Here is a 24,756-nt window from a genome sequence, read left to right on the forward strand (position 1 = left end):
TAAAAGTCAGACTGGAGCTGTTTACAAGCTGTGTGGTCTTGAGCAAGTTACTCAGGGCTTTAAGCCTGTTCTCTCAGATGTAAAGTGGGAAGTTGTGAAAATTAAATGAGATAATGAACGTAAAATGCTTAGTATAATGCAGGGCACGTGAACAGCCCCTAAATCTATCTGGGTTTCTGTATCTATCTACTTTTCCTGCCTCTTATTTAAAAGGAAAAGCTGGATCTCTCTGCCTGTACTGTGGAATCACTTTTCTGTTACCACATTTCTTTCCCCTTCCCGCCTCTAAAAAATTTTTTTAAAAGAAAGTGACAATTTGGAAATTCCCTGGTGGTCCATTGGTTAGTACTCCACGCTTCCATTGCAGGGGGCATGGGTTTGATCCCTGGTCGGGGAACTAAGATACTACAAGGTGCGTGGCACGGCCCAAAAAAAAAAGTGACAATTTTTGATGTATCAACTACCTTTTAAAAATATCTAAATTAGGTGAATTTTTACTTAAATATAGCCTTCTGTGGAAAAAAAATTCCCACCATAGTCTTAGTCGAAGAGAAAAGTGAATGGACAAACTTATTTTATTTCTTTAATATGGCTTTAGTACTTATCTTGAACTGTATCTCCTAAACTACTCTCACTTCTAATCCTTAAATGTAAAGTAAAAAAGCAAACTAATAAAAGCCAACCTTAAAAAACATCTTGGTTTTGAATATACTCCAGAGATTTGTCAATAATTTAAAACCAAGAGGTAGAGGAAACAGTCAAGACATGGATATAAAAGTTGATATGGGAAAGGGATGATCAAGGGGGAGTCACGATGGGGAAAGAACTAGGCAGATGTCGTTATTTAACCAAAGATCTAGAAGCTAGGTGATCTAGACAGAGGCCAAGGAATCAGTAGTTTATTTTACTCAAGTAGTTTATTTTACTCAAGAGCAAGCAGGGGGGCTTCCCTGGTGGCGGGGTGGTTGGAAGTCTGCCTGCCAGTGCAGAGAACGCAGGTTCGATCCCTGGTCTGGGAGGATCCCACATGCCGCGAAGCGACTGGACTGGACCCGTGTGCCACAACTGCTAGGCCTGTGCTCTAGAGCCCTTAGGCCACAATTGCTGAGTCTGTGGGCCACGGCTACTGAGGCTCGCATGCCTGGAGCCTGTACTCTGCGGTGGGAGAGGCCACTGTGGTGAGGGGCCCGCATGCCGCGGCGAGGGCTGGCCCCCGCTTGCCGCGGCTGTAAAGTGCCCGCATGCAGCAGTGGGGACCCAACGCAGCCAAAAATAAATTTTTAAATTTATTTTTTTAAAAAAGAGCAAGCAGGAAGTATTAGAGAAGCGGAGGAGGATCATTAAAACAAAAAGGAATAACTAGATCTTGGATATAGAGTTATATATATAAGGATCCCGAAGCAGTATAGACCAAAATAGGTCTGTTTCTAGGAAAGTGCGGATTTATTTACAGCCCATTTTTATACTTTCAAATTTCCTGTCTGGTTAAGTCATCTTACTATTTAGAACCACAAGAATGGCCCTGAAAGCATGTGCACTCTCACTAGCATCTCCTCCTGCTACTTTCAGATCCTAATCTTAGTTATGCTGATGAAAAGCACAGATCTTCGTAGGATCATGTACTCAATGTGGATTTGCCAAAATGATCTGCCCAGTTTAACTGTACGAGGTTAGATGGAATTACATGGAGCAAGGTAACAAACGGGATAGAAATTAGGGGTATATGTATTTTTGCCAATGGACAGGTGAGGGAAGAATAGTTTAATCAAGGGTTCATGGAGAGTGCTATTACAACTAATAACTAACAAGAGCTGGACTTGATTGCTTTGCTAGTAATGGACGGGGTACTTGTCCAGAGTTTAGGAATGGCAAACCACAAAACTAGAAACAAGAGGAGTTTCCAAAAACAGGAAGTCAACTAGTATCTGCTGTCAGAGAAAATGTCACGAGAGGCTGTGCAATCAAAACCATAGATCCGAGCTTCCCTGGTGGCGCAGTGGTTGGGAGTCCGCCTGCCGATGCAGGGGACACGGGTTCATGCCCCGGTCTGGGAGGATCCCACGTGCCACGGAGCGGCTGGGCCGGTGAGCCATGGCCGCTGGGCCTGCGCGTCCGGAGCCTGTGCTCCGCAGCAGGAGAGGCCACAGCGCTGAGAGGCCCGTGTACCGCAAAAAAAAAAAAAAAACCATAGTTCCATACACAGTTGAGAAGTGTGAAGTTGACTGGTAAATTATTATAAAAATCAAGAATAGGAAAAAAGTATAATAGGGAAAAAATCAATTTAATTCACACATCCTGTGACTCTGCGATGACAGAAGGCCTAATTAAAAAGTCTATGGAGGGAAGAAGACTGTCAAAACAGCGCACAGATCACACACCCCAGCCCCAGAAGATGGGGAACTGCCTCAAGTCCCCCACTTCGGATGACATCTCCCTGCTTCACGAGTCTCAGTTCGACCGGGCTAGCTTTGGCGAGGGGACTGAGTGGGATCAGGAGCCGCCGCCGCCACATCAGGAACAAGTTCCAGTTCCGGTCTATCATCCAACACCTAGCCAGACTCGCCTAGCAACTCAGCTGACTGAAGAGAAGCAAATTAGGATAGCTCAAAGAATAGGCCTTATACAGCATCTGCCTAAAGGAGTTTATGAACCTGGAAGAGATGGATCAGAAAAAAAGATCTGGGAGTGTGTGATCTGTATGATGGACTTTGTTCATAGGGACCCAATTCGATTTCTCCCGTGCATGCACATCTATCATCTGGACTGTACAGACGACTGGTTGATGAGATCCTTCACATGCCCCTCCTGCATGGAGCCCGTTGATGCAGCACTGCTTTCGTCCTACGAGACGGATTGAGCCAGGGTCTCTCATCTAACTTCAAGTGAACCATCATTTTTGGTGGTTTTGATCTTTTGTCACTGAGCCCAAAAAGCCAGGGATTAGGGATTAAGATCATGCACAAAAGTTTTCTAAATATTCCTGAATGGCTGCAGATGTTGGGGGAAAGTATGTGATATTTTAGAAACTTAGGGGGAAAAGTAGGAAGGTATTTTTATGTAAAGCCTTGACCCAGTGTTCAAAAATATAATTGTATTTAGATCTTGTTATTGGTCCAGTATATAGGAATTGTGTAAAGTGTTAAAGCAGCTGTATAAATTTAAATTGTGTATGTCGAAGATTAGGAAAAAGATAGTGGTTGTTTTTCCTAAATGAAGTAACTTTCTTCTTCCCCCCACCCAAATTCTTTTCTCAAGTTGCTGGCATTTGGGTCAAGGTTTTATTAAAAGCTACATTTTACAACACTGGCACAAAAAAAGTAGTTTTAAGCTTGTTTGTACAGTTCTTTTTTCCACTGGAAATGGAATTCATTGCCTTAGGTCTTTTTAAATAGTGTATTATTGTCGTTGGGGCTGGCTCTATGCTTGAAAACCAGTTTATTTATAACCTGTTATAAGTGCTATATCTGTTTGCAGTTAGGAAATGCAGAATTCAAAGTGATCTAGTGTGTAAGCAAGCTGAGATGCACTATCCCTTTTCTATAAAAAAATGAGTTAATGTGTCAAGAAACCAACTCTAGTAAAGTGGGATTTAATATTACCCTTTCTTATGTGTTTCACCTAATTATTTTGGTTGTTAATATGGTGATAACTAAAAGTCAAGGTAAATTTTAAACATTAAGAATTCTGATTTATTGAGCTTGAATTATGCCACCATGCTTATGTAAAAATGAAAGTGGCACCATGGTTAAACTGAGAAAAGTTTCTCAGTTGTAACAATTTTGATTTATTCTTTCCTGTGACCTCCTTCCCTGTATTGTAGTGCTGAGGTTATTGAAGTTATGTAAAACACATCTCTGTTTCTGTTTCTTGGAAGAACAGTCCTGCTAGTTGACTGACAATTCTAAGCAGGGAGAATTAAGATAAATGTGTTTCATGTTTTGCACACAAATGCAGAATTTGTATAACCACATGACTTCATAGTTGTGATCTCAAAAAAAGAAGAAATTTCTCTTTTATCTTTTTCTTGCAGTTAATATAAGAACACTGAATCTCTAAGCTTCTGAAGTGTTAGAAGTAGAGATGGTCTAGTAAGGATGTAGTTGTAATGTTTTATCCATTTAGCATGTGTTTATTTTTCTTAATGTACTCAAAGGTGACATATTTGTTCAACTCAGTGATATTACAGCTAAAAAAATCATTCATTAGCAAAAGGAGAAGCAATCTCAACCCAACAAATCAGAAATGTTTCTTATTATTTTATATTTAGTTGAATATTTGACTTTAACACTTTTCTACATATAAAACACAAGTCTCTTGAAGGGTTCTTCATAATTGCATTATAGAAGAATTTAGTATGTCATAAGCACTTAAAGATTTGACATTCAACTGTAGCAGTATCTATGTTGGTTAATTTTCTTATAAGCCCCACGATGAGTTTGAGAAAAATTGAAAGAAATTAGATTATCAGGTTCTGTTAAATTGTTCATGTATCTTGCTTAAGTTCTTGTTCATTAATTTATATCCAATTACATAAAGCAAATTTGGAGGAAACACCTGAAGTTGTGCAATATTTTCAGAGATATTACTTTTTTCTCTTTGTGTTTTCTACTTAAACATGATGTCTGTCATCAAGTATTATAGTCACTTTCTTTTTTCTAGATTGTTATATTGATAAATGAACTTTTTTTTTTTAAATCATCTTCTATGTTGCTGTTAGTCTTCATTACAAGGCTTCTTTCACAGAAGTTTGGCAGTAATATTGAAGGAACCAGGACTGAGCTGAATGCTTTTTTTTCCTTTTATTTTTTTGCGGTACGCGGGCCTCTCACTGCTGTGGCCTCTCCTGTTGCAGAGCACAGGCTCCAGACGCGCAGGCTCAGCGGCCATGGCTCACAGGCCCAGCCACTCCGCAGCATGTGGGATCTTCCCGGACCAGGGCACGAACCCGTGTCCCCTGCATCGGCAGGCGGACTCTCAACCACTGTGCCACCAGGGAAGCCCCCCAAATTATTTTGACTCAGCTTTGGCAAGCTGTATGTTTATAGAAACTTGTCCTTTTTTTTTCTAGGTTGTCCCAATTTGTTGGCATATAACTATTCATAGTATTTCTTATGATTTTTTTTATTTTTGCAGTATTGGCTATTAATTCTCCTCTTTCATTTCTTATTTTGTTTACTTGGGTCTTCTCTCTTTTCTTCTTGGAAAGCCTGGCTAGAAGTTTGTCGATTTTGTTTATCCTTTCAAAAAACTGGCTCTTGGGGCTTGCCCCAAAGTCCAAAGCACCTTAATGTTATACAAGGGGCAGGGAGACACACACTAGTGATACACTGTTTAGCTATAGAATAAGGTTTACTGAGAAAAACTTAGAAGTGAGAAATAGCAGAATGCACACATTCTCTCGGCTATCATTATCTCATGGAAATGCATATTCAGTCCAGAAACAGACCCAATGCAGAAAGTGCTCCAGGAGAGGCACACCCTTCCCAACCACACAGGAAGATTGTGAATACCTAGGTGACTAGTAAAGGACTTCCAGGTCAGGGATATGGCCTTGATAAAAAAAAAAAAGGAATGTCTAAAGCTCAATTTTGGGAAGCTGTAAAACAACCACTCATGACAGCCAGAAACATTGTTTTCTCAGTTGAACTATCTTACTCCTGTGGAGAAAAAAAAAAAGAGAGAGAGAGAGAACAAAACAACTAGGCCATCAAGAGACCAAAATCTATTTCTCTCATTCATTTATTTATTCATTTATTTATTTTTGGCCACACAGCATGGCTTGTGGGATCTTAGTTCTCTGACCAGGGACTGAACCCGGGCCCTGGCAGTGAAAGTGCCAAGTCCTAACCATTGGACTGCCAGATAATTCCCTATTTCTCCTTTTAACTTAGGACTCTACAAGATCTGATATCTATCTCTTGAGCCTTACATCATGCCTCTTGAGCCTTACATCGTGCCTCTTATTTTCCATGCTTCAGTCACATAGCCCTTCTTCGAATTCCTTAAAAAGTTAGGTTATTTCCCTCCTCAGGGCTTTTGCACACATGTTCCATCTGCTTAGTTAACCGCACCACCCCCCTTTTTTTCCTGACATCTTCAAATAGGTTATAAGTCCTAATAAAAGTACTCACAGCATGTTGTAGGTACCCTTCACAGAGTGTATCTCAATAGAAATGATACCTACCTGTGTAATTATTTAACATCTGTCCCTTGTCAAACTAGGAGGTCCTTAAATGGCAGGAACTATAGCTGCCTTGCTCAGGCTGCAGTCCTAATACTTAGCTAAGTACCCAGTCATAATCATGCTCAATAAATATTTGTTGAATGAATGAATAAAGTGTGGACTTAAAGAGATCAGGTAAAGTGAGATGACTTAGTATTTATTATGTAGCAAAAATTCTGATTTTGTGGTTCTTTGGCCTTAGATTTTTGAGGAGTATGGATAAATCTGGGCCCATACCTAGGACACATCTAGCTTAAATATGGGAACAATACAAACAAACCCTTGCTATAACTAACAGGGGAGCAGGAGAGCTAGGGCTATATAGTATTCTTAGATAAGCAAACAAATCATTATTTCACACTACTTTGTGCAATTCACTGATTAAAGTGTTGAAGGAAATACAAAGTCAGATTCCTGACTTCAATAAGCTTCCTTTCATTTAGAAAAATGAGACACATTTACATGGAAAGAAAACTGTTAACTAGGTACTCATCAATAAGGGCAAAGTAAGGACAATATGGCCCATAACAAGTAAAGGAGGAAGGGGAGAGTAGTGATCCAGAGCCTTAGCTGCATATTTAAATCACCTGGAAAACATTTTAAAAATACTGTTGCTCAGGTCTCACCTCTACACGTTCTAATTTAATTGAGTTGGTGTTGGGCTCTGGGCATTGGTATTTTTTTAATAGCTCCGTAGGCAGCTCTAGCATACAATCTGGGTTGAGAACCACTGATTTAAGGAGAGAAGAAGTAGCTTTACTTAAGAGTTAGTATTTAAAATATTTCTTAAAAGGTGAAATTTGGATAGGCAAAAAGGAGTGAGAATGTTCACATAGGGATTAGGAGTAAGAAACAAAATGGGAAGGCATAAAGTGTGTATGGGGATGGAGGACTATTAATGAGTAGACAGATCATTATGGCTGAAGAAAAGTGTTGACACAAGGGTATAGTAGAAAATACCTTGCATTTTTATCCTCTAGGCACTGGGTGCTACTAACATTTTTGCAATATTATTGACCTGATCAGAGCGGTATTCTGCCACAGAAGTCTAGAGATAAGTTGATAAACTCCTGTATTAGGTGGCAGCTGTAAAAATGGAAGCATTGAAGAGATAACAAGAGGGATGAATCAGTAAGATTTTTTTGGCAAAGCCATAAGTGACATGGTAAAAAGAATTTAAAGTCACACTGATAACTTAATAATAGAAACACTATCATAAAGACAAATCTTGATTCTTTCTCTAAACTCCTTTAGCCCTCAAATGTAAACATCCATCATTAGCAGTCATCCTAGTTCTAACATTAGGGTTTATCTTTTTTTTCCTTAGAAAGAAAATAATAAATACATTTTAATGCAGTAATCTGTGAAAATGGAGTTGAGACCTAAATAAAAACAAAAAACTGATTTTAAGTAACAAATTGCTAATCCATTCCACCCTAAAGAATTAATTATTACCTTCATAATTTGATGGTTAAAGAATATTATGCTAAAATTTTTTATTTTGAAGCAGATCATAAGATATCTCTAAATCAAGCTCCTTTAGTTTAGAATAACAGTAGCTATTTCTGTATCATACCTTGTATTTGGTCATGGTGCTAAAATGATTATTCCGAAAGAACACACAAAGTTCTCCTTCCTGAACCGTTGAAGTTAGTTCACATAATCCATGGTATGTCAGTTGAGTGGCTGTGTTATTTAGAAACTGCTCAGCTACAAAGCCTAGGAACCAATGCATAATATTAGATGGAAGAATAATTTCAAAATTTTAAAGTTTTTCTATTTACATTGTGTTCCAAGTATGAAGAAAGGCCAATCAAAATAAGACTCTTCCTACTATAACATAATGGCCCTAAATTGGAGATTTTTTTTTCTAATTCTGCAAGGGAAGATGTGTCTATAGACATTTCCAGGCTAAAGAAACAGTTATCTGAAATTCTTTTTATCAATAAATGTATTTACTTATACCACACCTACTTCTGCAAAGGATTTCATGCGCCTTGCAATAGAAGAAACACATACAATAAAACTAAAACCCAATAAAACAATAAGAAGGTAAAGGTTAGCAAAAGTCAACAACTACTTCCCCAATGGATAGGTGTTTAGAAATTAAAAGTAGCCTCAAGAAACTGAGTTGCTTAAGATTTTGACAAAGATCCCAGATAATTTTCAATTCACAAACTGCTCAATTCTTGCCTTAAAACTAAAAGTAGGCATAAGACTGAACAGAAAACAGTGGGGTAACTGATGATATTTTTATCCTAATCTCCTCCAACATATGCTACTCATTATGTAGATATATCAAGTTCAGAAATAGAAATAGTCTATTCTGTTTTCAAACATAATGAAATATAAAGAAACCTTCTGGGGTTTAATTTAAAAGCTATACATACAGTTGATCCTCATTATTCACACAGGTTCATATACGCTAATTTGCCTACTATCTAAAATTTATAACTCCAAAAATCAATACTTGTTGCACTTTCAGGGTCATTCCTGAATATGTGCAAAGCAGCAAAAAAATTGAGTCACCCAACACACACATTCCCCACTGAAGTCAAAATAGGCAACAGTGTGTCACCTTCTTGTTTCAGCTCTCATACTGTGAACAAATGTCATTTTCACATTCTATTTAATGCCACATTTTGTGAAATTTTTGTGCTTCTTTGGAGTGATTTTTACTGTGTAAAATGGCCCCCAAGCATAATGCTGAAGCGAGTGTTCCTAAGCACACAAAGGTTGTGATGTGCCTTATAGAGACAATGCATATTTTTGCAGCTTCAGCCGGGCATGAAGCTGTTGGATATGAGTTTAACGTTACTGAATCAATAATATATATTAAACAAGGTGTCTCTAAGTGGCATAGACTTATATATACTACCAAATGTAAAACAGATAGGTAGTGGGAAGCAGCCGCATAGCACAGGGAGATCAACTCCGTGCTTTGTGACCACCTAGAGGGGTGGGACAGGGAGGGTAGGAGGAGATATGTGGATATATGTATATGTATAGCTGACTCACTTTGTTATAAAGCAGAAACTAACACACCATTGTTAAGCAGTTATACTCCAATAAAGATGTTAAAAAAAAAAATGTGTCTCTCAACAGAAACACACGAAAAACAAGGTTAGGTACTGATAAGTTGATGAAAATCTCGTGACCAGAGGCTCACAGGAACCTAATGTTGTGTTTCCCCTATGAGCAGTGGTTTGGTATTAACTAATTCAGTGTTCACAGCAACTTTATGGAACATAACTATCAGTAATAATGAGAATCAGTTGTATAAATATTTTAAAAGCCTATATTTCTCTCTTTCCTTCTTTCTCTTCCTTCCTCCTTTTGCTCCCTTTCTTTAAAAAGGAATAGCGGGGAGGAGAATGCTCTAAAAAGTTTTGTAAGTGAGCAGGGAGGTGCAGATATAGGGAGTAAAGATGAATCTGTGTTAATAAACTGATGACTCAACAAAAAATTGAAAATAAACTTGGTAGAAACTTGGAAGGGCCAGAGGCAGCTGCATGATATAGATTTATTCCACTCCCTCACTTTTAGTGTCAAGCCATAGCACTTCAAGCTGCAAAGTGGTTGTAAAAAGTTACCAATATATCACACTATTCCAAGGAATTGGTAATGTAGGATGGGAAGTACAAAAAGTTATAGAGGAGGCCACAGCCAAAGGAAATTTATAGCTCATTTGCAACTTCCTGGTTTTATACATTTAGAAATAAGACCCCTCCTCAATTATTATCATTACTTTGCTAAATGCTAAGTTATCGAGTAGAATGTATTAGTTATATACTAAAGCATTTTCTATTATATGGCATTTAAAAAGTAAGCATTATGCCTGTGCTGAGAAGTACCACTGCTGTCTATAATATCCATGTAACTAAACACTGCCTTCAGAAAGATGTTTCTAAATGTCCCTCCCATACCTCATTCATACAACATACTCTCTACAAAACCCTTTCAAAAAGATACAAAAATTCAGTGGAGATATAGCACAATGTTACTTTCATGTATGAAATTCAAAAATTTAACACTAGAAAACACTAGAAAAGTCTTTCTCAGCTGCTTGTTTCTAGAGAACAGGACATGGATTCAGAGAGAATAAGTGACTTGCTCAAGGACATAAAACTAGTTATGGCAAAGTGAAGACTGGAACTTAACTGGTATTAATTTATAAAATGTAGTGCTGATTATTATAAATGCAAACTGAACTTTATTTCTCCCCAAACCACAGGGCATAGACTAATTTAGACTTAGAGAGAAAAATGTTTCCTAATTCTTCTACCAACTTGTAAACAGTGACACCTGTGTGATTTTAGTGGCATATTCAAAAGCCTAATCTAGTTTCAACTCTTCATAACTAAACAAATCATGGAGTTTCAAAATATAATATCAGAGATTACCTATTAATTACAAATGGCAAAGGGCATCTTTCCAACAACAAAAAATCTGGTAAATATCACCTTAATCCTATTTGAACATCACCAACAATGGGATAATCAGACATCACGTGCCACCTGATTTGATGCACTAGGAAAGACACAATGTCGCCTATGTAGTATTCCCAAGGAAAATATATAACCCAAATCTACTAATGAGGAAACAATCAGATGAATCCAGATTGAGGACTATTCTATAAAACAACTAGCCTGGACTATAAAGAAAAGTAAATACCACAAAAGACCAAAAAGAAAAGAAAAAAGGATAGGGATCTTCTGTTCTAGATTACAGGAGACTAAACTGATATGATAATTAAATGATACTTGATTGAAACTTACACTGAAAAAACTTAAAAGCTATAAGGGGCATTACTGGGACAACTGGGGAATTCTGAATATAAACAGTATATTAGATAATAGTATTGTATCAATGTTAAATTTCCTGAGATAACTGCATTGTTATTACATAGGAAAATTCTTTGTTCTTAGGAGACAAATATGGGAGAGTTAATGGATAAAGTGCTATAATATTTGCAATTAATTGTCACGATTTAGGAAAAAAATTGTGTGTGTGTGAATACAGAAAGTAAAAATTCAGTATGCTAATAATTGGTGAATTTAGATGAAACATATATGTACAAATATGTATATAGATACATATATTCATTGTGCTATTCCAATTTTATGGGTTTGAGTTTTTTCAGAATAAAGAGAAAAAGGAAATCAATATTATTTAATCAAAAATAATATGAACTCAAACTATAATCTTCAGCATTCATGGCACATAATAAAAGCTCAACAAGTAAGCTCGAATAAGTGACTATGCTGGAATAATTTCCTTAAGCATATTTTTTTTTTACCTAGAAACAACTGTTAAAGAAGAAATTATTCCTGAGAGATCTTCTGGAATTAAATGACCAGTTATCGTGAAGTCTGGAAACTGATACTGTGCTATTTTTTCCTGGTTGATTTTTGCTGCCATGACACAACCCATCATTATAACTTGATTCAAAAAAGTATTAATATCCAAAAGAGGTAGCAAGTAATAAATATTCTATGTACATGTAAAAGTTCTGTACTTTTACTTACAAGGTATTGCCACCAGAAAAAAATAAATGTTCTCTGAAAGAAGTTGAAAGAATATCTAATTCTATTTGACTATTAACTAAATAATATTTTTTTCATCAAAAAAGAATGATAGTAAACATATTTCTTGAATTCTGCACCTTATGGAGATGAAATATTTGAATTTTTAAAAAATCATCTCAGACCAAAGTTTAATCATTTTTAATAAAGAAGGATTAGAAATAAACCACTTTGGGATATTTTATGATTCAGGAGGAAAGTTACAGTTGTAGGCTAAACAGAAAAAGAAAGCAGACTACTTTGGTTGAACAACATACCCAAGAAAATATGATGAAGGAAACAGAAAAAAAGCTAATTGCTATATTATATAAGAAAAAATGTCCATTGTGGCCTTTTATTTCCTTAATGATTTCATAGTGCCTTAAACAAGTAGCCATTGGGATTGAATACTTATTTCAAGCAGACTACATATTTGTAATTTCTTATAAACAAAAAACGAGTTTAGCTTTTTAATTGTACTGAATTTCATATATAATTTTTCCTTGGCTATGTATGGAAATATGATAAGCAGAATTTCACCATTACAAAATTTATATATCAAGGAATTAATCAGCTCTGATATATATTACCTGAAAATTCTATACCACTAAAGAGGAAGATTCCTACTTGTTTTTACCAAGATATTCTTCTCAAGTTATCAATTCTATACAAATTAGCTACAGTTTTTTATTATCCCAGGGATTCAATACCAGAGAAATAATAATAATAGTTGTAAAACCACGTTGAGAAAAAGGAGAAGTGATGAAGGGACTGTTTTTTGGTTGTTGTTCATTCTGCTAGTGTAATAAGTCCTACCCCTGTTACACTGCAGCCTAGCTTGGTGAAAATGCTGTCAACATTAGTGTTTCCCATAGCTTCTTACCTTATAAATATATTCATCCAAATATCACTTATTGGCTATCATTCCATCTGTTAACACTTTCTGGACCCTATTGTTCTCTCAATTACTACTGAATAGCATACTGAAAGTTACTGAGAAAGTAGGAATCCACAGATGGATACTTTCTTTATAGCCTGCTTTCTAAGAATATTTACAGTAATGAGAGCTTGGATAAAGAATGGAAAGTTCTCGTGAGTGGAATTTTGTTAACTGAGGGAAAACATTTTTTTGTAACAACTTTTGTTGCTCCTCTCTCCCCTAAAATTTAAACTTTGCTGCCTTAGGTTGTAGTGAAAGAGGCGTCACACAAATCAATGATCAATATTGCTGAATATCTGTGTGTTTACTGCAAGTAAAAGACTAGATGAGCCTCAACTAACACACTGTGTACTTTCCTGCTACTGGCCTCTTGCATAAACATGTTAAACTTCTGGATAATTGAGTAGTGTAATTAGTTGGGTTCTTATTACTCAATATAGTATGAGATTCATGTACACATCTTCTTTTATATGTTCTTAGGTACTCTTGTAGTCATTTGGTTTTAATTTTTTAAAATGTAGTGACGATAATAAATTTTTATTATACCTCATGTGAAAGAACTGTGTGTCTGCTTCTCACGATTTCTCTTTCTTTTGTTAACCCTTCAAACTGAAGAGAACAGCAGTCTCAGTATTTGTGTATATTTATGAAAAAGTGAAGTGGGTGATGGTGAAGTTACACCTAAATGCTATGGTTCCTGATAGCACTCTGGTTTCAAATCTGCTCTTCCCTTCACTGACTGGAACACAGCTTAAAAAACAAACAAACAAACACAAAAAAAACACTTATATGCTGATGAATTCAGCAATTTTTAATTTTAGCTAAGGATTAGGGAAACTGATGATCAAAGGTGTACTCTGATCCAGAATAGAGCTTTAATATACTATATTGTACTGAAATATAAGGTAGAGCTCTACTAAAATGAACACTTGAGTACCATAATATACATCTCAGTCAACAGAAGTGTTCAAGATGAATTATAAAGTTCCCTCAGTACTCCCAAGTAATAACCCTTTTTAAAAGAGTAATTATCAGTAACCCCTGGGTAACTGATTATATCAAAGATAGCAAGTGATTCCAAAGACTTTTAGAATCCAGGAGTGATTTTACAAAACAAGTAAAAAGGGTCCTAGGAAAAACCTTTCACTGGTACCTTTATGAATAATTACTTCTTTTAATTCTCATAGGTAGAATCACTTTTATTTTTTAGAAGTTGTACTTAAGACATTTAAAAGACATTAAATTTTAAGACAAGTTACTATGCCAAGAATAAGTCAGATAATAGCAACACTCACCCACCTTCACTAACCAGCTCACTGTTGTCTGACTGCTTACAAGAGATGATCTTCTCCACTAGCTGGTTGTAGCTGCAGTTACCAACAGCTTTTACAATGTCATCAATCTACAAAACAAATGACTGTCTCACTAATCATGATAAAATTAAAAACAATAACAAAGAAACCCATATAACTCTGGAGGGTTTTATTCTAATATAATACTAAATATAAAAGTATTACTTATGAGAAAAGAAAATCAGCACTAAAATCAACACCCAACAGTTTCCAGTTTTGTTTATGGCTCACAATAACATATTATGAACAATATTGCTTAGCCATATTTCAATTATGCAAAAACTAATAAAATGGAATTATTATATGCAACTTTATTTCTTAAGATTGTAAAGCAAGGCGGGCTTCCCTGGTGGCGCAGTGGTTAAGAATCCACCTGCCAATGCAGGGGACATGGGTTCGAGCCCTGGTCCAGGAAGATCCCACATGTGGGGGAGCAACTAAGCCCGTGTGCCACAACTACTAAGCCTGCACTCTAGAGCCCTCGAGCCACAACTACTGAGCCCGCTGGCCTAGAGCCCATGCTCTGCAACAAGGGAAGCCACTGCAATGAGAAGCCTGTGCACCACAACAAAGAGTAGCCCCCCGCTCACCCCAACTAGAGAAAGCCCAACACAGCCAAAAATAAATAAATAAATAAAATAAATTTTAAAAAAATTTATAAAAAAGATTGTAAAGCAAGGCAAATCTAAAAGATGTTAATTTACGGGATAAACAGGGTTTCCCATTTTATTTGTTACTTAGTTTCTAGCATAGTGGAGATATGAGCAGACATAACTAATGTTATTTCCCTAAAGAAAAGTTAATATATATTAATAAGGGAAAATATCTGCCTCATGATTCTTATTTGATCTTTGTCTGTGAAGGTACAGTAGAAAAATAAATTCAAAGTTTTAAGGTATAAGAAAATAAAATTGGGCATCTCTACTCTCCTTCCATATACGTTGCTTTTACTATTGAAGCAAAATAGATATCTCCTGTCTAAACTTACTTTGCCCTCCCATCCCTAAAATATATTTATTTGTAAATTATTTACATGTACTTTATTAATATATTAATTAACACAAATTAATACAATGAAATAAAAAATAGGAGAGGCCATGTTTTTTTTCCACATCCAAATGATCTTCATGAATATCTACTCTTTGAATACCACAAGAATTGACAGATCTGCACAATAGTAAGGACAGTGGTTTTCAAACTGGGAGCTTTTTAAAAAACTAAAAGAATTCAAAACTCAAGTTGTTTCTGAAGTGCCTAAGTTTTCATTCCACTGCTGCCTAGCAAAGTTTGAGAACAACTTCTCTAGGTTATAATTTTTCGTTGTTCCTGCAAAATTCAAGGATGGTAAAAGCCTCTTAACCATCCAAGTGGGACTGACGGTTGGCTGAAGATCAGTTACTTGAATAAATTAAAGTAGGAAACTGTGGCAAATGTTACATACATATCTTAAACAGTTCATGTTAGCTTAAAACACACAAATGTATTCACTTGTCAACCTTCTGATACAGAGCCAAATAAGGCCGTTTCTTTGAAAGTGGATCTTTTGGCTATGATTCTAGGTAAACAACACAAAAGAATATGCCTTTCAGTTTTCATTTATTTAAAATGAAAACTTAGACCCTTAAGAAGCAGTTTGAGAACACAAACCCTTTAAATTTTCATTATTTTTTGTAACACCTTTACTGATTACAGCAATTTTCTTTAGTGACTCAACTTCATTGTCTTTCCAAAGACTGAATTTTCAATCCTAAGGAATCCACAAAAATACACCTAGAATAATAAATACATGATCAATATATAAAAATCAGTTGTACTACTATAGACTAGCAATGAAAAATACAAAGATTTCAAATTTCATAGGCAGGATCTCTACATTAATATTTCATTCAATTAATTCATTTGGATGCCTTTTATGCACTACTATGCACCAGGTGCTGTTAGAGAAACTGAAGACTCAGCAGTGAATAAAATAGATGGTCTATGCTTTCATAAAGTTTATATTCTAGAGAAAGGACAAACAATAAACCAAATAAGCAAAAATATAACATACTAGGTAGTTGTATGCAGTGGTATGCAGCTGTTCTTTGTTTCCATTGTACTATAGCATTCCACTGTATGAATATAATACATTTATTCATTCATCTTTTGATGGCTATTCAAGTTGTTTTCAGTTTGGGGCAATGACAAATAATACTGCTATGAACATTCCTGTACATGTATCCTGTTTCACAAATCTAGTTTCTCTAGGGAATTTGCCTTGTCAGATTCTTGAGTCTTATCCTCAACTTTACTAGATAACTCCAAACTGCTTTCCAAAGGAGGTAGTCAATTTACATTATCATTAGCATGGAATGAAAATTCTCTAAACTGCATATCTTCTCCAATATTTAGTATTGTCACACTTCTAAATGTCAGCCATTCTGATGGGTGTGTAGTCGTATCTCATTTAGGTTTTAATTTGCATTTCCCTGATGACTAGTTCATACGTTCACTGGTCATTTGGGTATCCATTTTTGTGAAGTGTCTCTTCAAGTCCTTTTTGAAGAATTTTAGCTTTGTTAATCTTCTTTATTATATATTTACTTTCTATTTTAATAATTTTGCTCTTAAGATAGATACAAAGCTCATTAATTTTCAGTTTCATTATTCCTTAATATTCGATTTTAGGGCTTTAAAAACCCCTTTAAAAAGTGTTTTAGCTAAAAAAAAAACTGTTTCAGCTAAATCTCACAAGTTTTGATATTTAGTTGTTGTATAGTTTAAAATATACTTTAAGTTTCATTATGATTTTTTGATCCAGACAGTCTCTACTGTTTTTTCTGCTGATTTCTAGTTTAATTGCACTGTGGTCAGAGACTATTCTGTACTTCATATATTTTAAATCCTTAAAAATTTGCCAAGGGGCTTCCCTGGTGGCGCAGTGGTTGAGAGTCCGCCTGCCGATGCAGGGGACACGGGTTCGTGCCCCGGTATGGGAAGATCCCACATGCCGCGGAGCAGCTGGGCCTGTGAGCCATGGCCACTGAGCCTGCGCGTCCGGAGCCTGTGCTCCGCAACGGGAGAGGCCACAGCAGTGAGAGGCCCATGTACAGAAAGAAAAAAAAATCTGTTGAAACTTGCTTTATGGTCCAGCATTAGGTCAATTTTTGTAAATTTCAAGAGTGGATGAAAAGAATATATAGTCAGGTTCATAAAAAACAAGGAAAGACTGAGAAAATGGCAGAGACAAGGGGAGACTAGGAAGATACAATGATTAAAATGCAATATGATACCCTGGATTGGATTCTGGAACAACAACAAAAAAAAATTAGTGAAAAAATTAGTGAAATGCAAAGACTAATATAGTTAACAGTAATGTACCAATACTAAATTTCTAAGTTTTGACACATGTACTATGGTCATGTAAGATTAGGGGAAACTGAGAAGCATGTATGGGAATTCTGAATAATATCTTTGCAACTTTCCTGTAAATCTGGAATTATTCAAAAACAAAAAGTTCATTAACTTTTTTTAAAGAATGTATGTTCATTAGGTTCTCTTTTCTGCTTCTATCAATTACAGTGAAAGGTATATTAAAATCTCCCAGTATGACAATTTCTTTCTTCTTATAATTGTTAAATTTTGCTTTATGTACTTTGAGGTTATGTTATTAGATGCATACAAATTTTGTTTTCCATTGTTAAAAACTGATCTTTATTCTTCGTGGCAATTCCCATGGGTCCAAGGAATAAACAGTCAATCAGGGTATTTACTTTCCAGGTGTCTCCAGGCACATACAAATTTAAAATGATTATATCTTCTTGGCAAATTAAACATTCTATTATTAGTAATGCTTTTTGACTTAAAAATCTATTCTTTCTGATATTACTATAGATACACCAGCTTTCTTTTGATTAGCAACAGTATGGCATCTCTTTTTCTCTTTTTATTTGCAATCTTTCTGTTTAACTTCAGACTGTTTTATATATGTCTCTTGTAACAGCAACTATATATATTTTAATCCGGCCTCAGAATCATTGTCTTTTAACTAGAGCATTTAGTCCTATTGACACTTACTATAATTATTCATATATTTGAATTTATTAAATCTACCATTCCTTTACCTCCCTTTCTTCCTTCTTTTAGGATTAATTTTCCCCCTTCTACTAATCTAGAAGTTATCCACTATGTTTTCTATTCTTTTCACTGTTACTCCAAAAGACCATTATCCAATAGAGTACACTGTAATAATGGAAATATTCCAAACCTTTGTTGCCCAGTAAGATACCCACTAGCCACACGTGGCTACTGAGCAATTGAAATGTGTCTAGTGAAACTTAAGAAGTAAATATTTAATTAAGTTTAAATAGCAACAGTTGGCTACCATGTTGGACAGAGAAGTTATAGGAACTATCACATCTACCCCTATCATATCAAATTCAGAAGTTAATACCCTCTTCTTGAACAATTAATTCTAGGCCCTTAGAATGCTTTACCCTTCTCCCAACTTATGCTATTATTTTTACATATGCTAATTTTTTAAACCCCAAAAGATAATGTTATTATTTAATACAGTCAACAATCGTTTATATTTATCATGTTATTTTCTCTCTATTCACTCTTCCATCTGGGATCACTTTCCTTCTTTTCAAAATAATTGTGTAGAATTTCCATTAATGATAGTCTGCTCGCAGGAAACTATCTTAATTAATCTAAAAGTGACTTTATTTCTCTCCATTCTTGAAAGATAATTTTTCTGGGAATAGGAAATAGGTTAGCATTTGTCTTCTTTCAGCACATTGAATGTATGATTTCCACTGTCATCTGACTTCCAATGCTGCTCTTTTTTATTTTCTTTTTTAAAAAATTAATTAGTTTATTTATTTATTTATTTTAGACTGAGTTGGGTCTTTGTTGCTGCACGTGGGCTTTCTCTAGTTGTGGCAAGTGGGGGCTACTCTTTGTTGTGGTACCCGGGCTTCTCATTTCAGTGGCTTCTCTTGTTGCAGAGCACAGGCTCTAGGCATGCGGGCTTCAGTAGCTGTGGCTCGTGAGCTTAGCTGCTCCGCCGCATGTGGGATCTTCCTGGACTGGGGCTTGAACCCATGTCCCCTGCATTGGCAGGTGGATTCTTAACCACTGTGCCACCAGGGAAGGCCCCAATGCTGCTCTTAAAGAGTTAATTATCAATTAATAATGGAGAAACACCTTCCCGTAGCTGAACTATGGTGCCGGCCCACCATCCAGAAAATGACTGACATTTATTTGCAAGATAATTATTTGCAGTACACATAATCATAATACAAAGAACTAGCCAGTTCTAAGAGATATTTCATAGAGACCTATGGATTTCAAATTTTGCCTTGTTCTTTTTTCTTTCTCAGCATCAGAATCCTTCTGTCACAAAACAAGTAAGTAAAATAGATAAAAAGAACAGCTCTCAGGCCCAAGAGTTTGAAAACCACTGTGCAGACCAGAAAAGTCTGATGAAAATTTTCTGTCCTATATTAGAGTACCTTTTTTTCTTTAAGCATATGAATTCAACTGTTTGCCAGGCAATATGTAGCTACACATACAGTCAGAGGGATGATCTGAGTCCAGTTTTTAAGAACTCAGGCTTAAGTTCCTTAGGTCATAAGTTCATCCTCCTCAAGAATCTAGGCTACCTGGCATTGCCATCTGCCAGGATCCAACATGACTCACCTTGGAGGTTTCAGATGCTGGACATGTTTAGACTTTTCAGTGATGTTCTCAGCGACAGAGTGCCAACAAAAGTAGATGCCCTGCTTACAGTAAGCCACCCTTTCACTGCACAGAATACCAGTTACCTCTACCAAAGGACAGGGATGAAGAAACACTACCAAATCCTTGCTATTATGATCTCTCCTCCCCTATACGTAATGCATGCATGCATGTTTCATTCCATCAGTTAATATCTATTGAGAACCTACTATGTTCCAGGCACTGTTCTTAACAATGAGAAATAAGAGCCCAGCTCTTATAAAACATACACTCAGACTTCCCTGGTGGTGCAGTGGTTAAGAATCTGCCTGCCAGTGCAGGGGACACGGGTTCGATCCCTGGTCCGGGAAGATCCCACATGCTGCAGAGCAGCTAAGCCTGTGCACCACAACTACTAAGCCTGCACTCTAGAGCCCACAAGCCACAACTACTGAGCCTGCATGCCACAACTACTGAAGCCCGCGTGCCTAGAGCCCATGCTCCACAACAAGAAGCCACCACAATGAGAAGTCTGTGTACCGCAACGAAGAGTAGCCCCTGCTCGCCGCAACTAGAGAAAGCCCATGCACAGCAATGAAGACGCAACGCAGCCAAAAATAATAATAATAATAAATGAAAATTAATCAATTAAAAAAACCAAAAACATACACTCTACTGGGAGATGAGAGTCAATCAAGTAAATAAATAAATAATAATTCTAGATAATGACTGGGGGAAAAGAGGGTGACTCATTTCAACAAGGGAAGGCCTCTCTAACAAGGTGATATCTGACCTAAGATCTGAATAATGAGGAAGTAGAAATGGGGAGATCTGGGAGAACAATGTATTAGGGTAGTAAAACAGTGCTCCACAGTGGGCAATCAGCTAGTACAAAAACCCGAGCTAGAAATGAGCTTGGTATGTCTGAAAAACAGAAAGGCAGCTGGTGTTGTTGGAGGGTAGTAAAAAGGTGGGAGAATTATATGAGGTGAAGTTTGACAGGAGGCAGAGTCTATATCACGCAGTGTATCATAAAAACTCTAATAAAGGGGCTTCCCTGGTGGCACAGTGGTTGAGAATCTGCCTGCTAATGCAGGGGACATGGGTTCGAGCCCTGGTCTGGGAGGATCCCACATGCCGCGGAGCAACTAGGCCCATGAGCCACAGCTACTGAGCCTGCGCGTCTGGAGCCTGTGCTCCGCAACAAGAGAGGCCGTGATAGTGAGAGGCCCACGCACTGCGATGAAGAGTGGCCCCCGCTTGCCACAACTAGAGAAAGCCATCGCACAGAAATGAAGACCCAACACAGCAAAAATAAATAAATTAATTAATAAACTCCTACCCCCAACATCTTCTTAAAAAAAAAAAAAACTCTAATAAAGATTTTGTATCTTATTTTAAAGAACGAAATAATGCCATTTGCAGCAACATGGATGGACCCAGAGATTGTCATATTGACTGAAGTAAGTCAGATAAAGACATATATCATATGATGTCGCTTATATGTAGTATCTAAAAAAATGGTACAAATGCACTTATTTACAAAATAGAAATAAAGGACTTCCCTAGTAGTGCAGTGGTTAAGAATTCGCCTGCTAATGCAGGGGACATGGGTTCGAGCCCTGGTCTGGGACGACCCCACATGCCGTGGAGCAACTAAGCCCGTGCGCCACAACTACTGAGCCTGTGTTCTGGAGCCTGCAAGCCACAACTACGGAGCCCAGGTGCCGCAACTACTGAAGCCTGCGTGCTCTAGGGCCTGCGTGCTACTGAAGCCTGCACGCCTACAGCCCGGGCTCCGCAACAAGAGAAGCCACTGCAACGAGAAGCCCGCGTGTGGGAACAGAGAGTAGCCCCCACTTGCCACAACTAGAGAAAGCCCACACACAGCAATGAAGACCCAACACAGCCAAAAATAAATAAATAATAAAATTTAAAATAAACAGAAATAGAGTCACAGATGTAGAAAACAGACTTATGGTTATCAGGGGGCAAAGTGGGGGGAGGGTTAAATTGGGCGATTGGGATTGACATATACACACTACTATATATAAAATAGATAACTAATAAGGACCTACTGTATAGCACAGGGAACTCTACTCAGTACTCTCTAACGGCCTATATGGGAAAAGAATATAAAAAAGAGTGGATATATGTACATGTATAACTGATTCACTTTGCTTTACACCTGAAACCAACACAACATTGTAAATCAACTATACGCCAATAAAAAGTAAAAAAAAAAAACGACTTTGTATCTTATTTTGGTTACACTGGAGGCTTTTAAGGAAAAGAATAGGGCGCAGGGATAAAGGGGAGGGTTTATTTCACAAAGATCACTCTGACTGCCAAGACAATTCACTTGGGGGAAGAATAACCTTTTCAACAAATGGGGCTGGTACAACTGAATATCCACATGCAGAAGAATAACGTTGGATCCCTTCCCCAAACCATATATACAAATCAACTCAAAATGGATCATACTCCTAAATTAAGCACTAAAACTATATACTCTATACTTACATACTTTATATATTACAAGTATACAAAGAACTCTTAGAACCCAGTAACAAAAAGACAAATAGCCCAATTAAAAATGGGCAAGAGATCTGCAGATATTTCTCTAAAGAAGATATACAAATGGCTCATTAAGCACATGAAAAGATATCAACATCATTAGTCATTAGAGAAATGCAAACAATCCACAATGAGATACAACTTTACACCTACTAGGATGGCTGTAATCAAAAAGAGAGACAATAAGGGCTTCCCTGGTGGCGCAGTGGTTGAAGAGTCCACCTGCCGATGCAGGGGAAATAGGTTCATGCCCCGGTCCGGGAAGATCCCACATGCCGCGGAGCAGCTGGGCCCGTGAGCCATGACTGCTGAGCCTGCGCCTCCGGAGCCTGTGCTCCGCAAGACGATGTGGACTCAGCTTTGTAGTTGGCCTCTAACTCCATGAAATTATAGTCAGAAGTCTTGGGCAGATTTAGCAATCTGGAGGACTGTGCTCTTAACCTCACAATGTGGCTAATTTCATGTAAAAGCACAAAAACATTAAGTATCAGAAAATATAAATCTAGATTAATTTGCCAAATTAATAGATTTTTACTATACTTGTGTTCATATAATTTAAGATTTTCTACTTACCTGAGGGTCCACTAGCCATCCATGGTACAAAGGAATATCAAGAAGATCAAATACTATGCATTCTGGTGTATATTCAAACACTCGAACACCAGTGAATTTTACATTTACATCCAAGCCTGTCTGTAGTTTGTGCAGTACTGCCATAGCATCACTCATATTCTGAAAATAGAAAGGGGAAGAGAAAAAAATGAGGAAAATCAAACAACAAAAAAGATATTTAAATGCAGGCACATTTACTACAAATTTTCCATTTTATCCAATTTATTCATCCCTTCAATTTTTATTATTAAGTACCTACTATGTGCCAGGCACTAGTATGCGTTCTAATGATAAAATAGTGGATAAAACAAAGTTCCTAATCTCATGGAACTAACATTCTACTATGAGAGACAAATACATAAATTATAAAGTCAAGTATTAGTAAGAAAAATGAACAGGATAAGGATGTACAGAGTGAGAGGGGTGAGGGACCTATTTTTAGACCAGGAAGTCCAAAGACAAAATTTCTAGTCAAAGAGGAAGGCCTCTCCCACTTCTAGGTATATTCCTAAAAGAATTTAAAGCATCGTCTTGAAGAGATATGTGTACACCCATATTCTTTGCAGCATTATTCACAACAGCCAAGAGGTGGAAGCAGCTCAAATGTCCATTAACAGATAAATGGATAAAGGGAACATAGTATACGTATACAATGGAATATTATTCAGCCTTAAAAAAAAGAAGGAAATACTATTACATGCTACAACATGGATGAAACTTGAGGACATTATGCTGAGTGAAATAAGCTGCTGCAAAAGAACAAATACTGTATGACTCCACTTAGGTGAGATATCTAGAGTAGTCAAAATCATGGAAATAGAAAGTAGAATGGTAGTTGTCAGGAGCTGGAGGGAGAGAGATCTGGACAGTTGTTCAACGAGTATAGAATTTTAGTTTTACAAGATGAAAATGTCCTAGAGATGTTATACAAGAATATAAATACAGTTAACATGACAAAACTATACACTTAAAAATGGTTAAGAGAGTAAATTTTATATTATGTTTTTTAACCACAATTTAAAAAAACGAAAGAGAAAGAAATGAGCTATCAAGCCATGAACAGACATGGAGAAAATTTACATGTACATTACTAAGTGAAAGAAGCCAATCTGAAATATATTGTATGATTCCAAATGACACAGTGGGAAAAGGCAAAACGATGGAGACAGTAAAAAGATCAGTGGTTGCCAGGGATTAGGAGGAGGGAGGGATGTACTGGCAGAGCACTGAGGATTTTTACAGCAGTGAAAACTATTCTGTAGGATACTATAAAGGTGGATACATGTCATTATACATTTCTCAAAACCCAAAGAATGTATAAACACCAAGAGTGAACCCTAATGTAAACTATGGACTTTGGGTAATAATTATGTATCAATGTAAATGGTGGGAGATGAAGTCTGAGAGAAAGGCTGGATCACAAAGACTTGTTGGTCGAATTAAAGAGTCGTTCTGTCCACAACAGTTTTCTCAATAAACACGGTCATGTAAGTGTGTAATGAAGACTATTTTAAAACATGTTTTTCTAAACGTCTTAATATATTAAATATGGACATAATTTAGAGGGTATATTTCATGGAATAAATAAAAACCAATATATAAAATTTGATAAAATTTTATTGAATCCCTACTGTTAATCAGACACTGTGCTACATACGAAAGATATAAACAGGAGTAGACTATAGCCTAGTGGAGGGCTTATAGTAGAAAGGGTGAACATGAAATAAATCCTTTTATATTAAAATTAGGGACTCACTGAAATCTCAGAAGGACAAATTTAGGTCATAA

The 24,756-nt window shown here is 36.6% G+C and overlaps 1 protein-coding gene and 1 pseudogene across 3 annotated transcripts in view; one reads left to right on the forward strand and one right to left on the reverse strand.

Moving 5' to 3' along the window:
- Positions 1-24,756, reverse strand: part of MINDY2 (MINDY lysine 48 deubiquitinase 2) — a 65,995-nt gene that overhangs the window by 8,035 nt on the left and 33,204 nt on the right. For both annotated transcript variants that reach the window (XM_007458901.1, XM_007458902.1), the window contains exons 4-6: positions 22,930-23,088; positions 14,027-14,129; positions 7,800-7,942 (exon numbers count right to left, since the gene is read on the reverse strand). In XM_007458901.1, coding sequence (XP_007458963.1) covers positions 7,800-7,942; positions 14,027-14,129; positions 22,930-23,088 — 405 coding nt within the window. The remainder of the gene's footprint in view (positions 1-7,799; positions 7,943-14,026; positions 14,130-22,929; positions 23,089-24,756) is intronic.
- On the forward strand, positions 2,378-3,100 carry LOC103071121 (RING finger protein 11 pseudogene; annotated as a pseudogene). The gene has a single exon (XR_014368651.1). The product of XR_014368651.1 is annotated as an RING finger protein 11 pseudogene (transcript).

The sequence above is a fragment of the Lipotes vexillifer genome, unplaced genomic scaffold (assembly GCF_000442215.2).
Source record: "Lipotes vexillifer unplaced genomic scaffold, Lipotes_vexillifer_v1.1 scaffold102, whole genome shotgun sequence".
Lineage (NCBI taxonomy): Eukaryota > Metazoa > Chordata > Mammalia > Artiodactyla > Lipotidae > Lipotes > Lipotes vexillifer.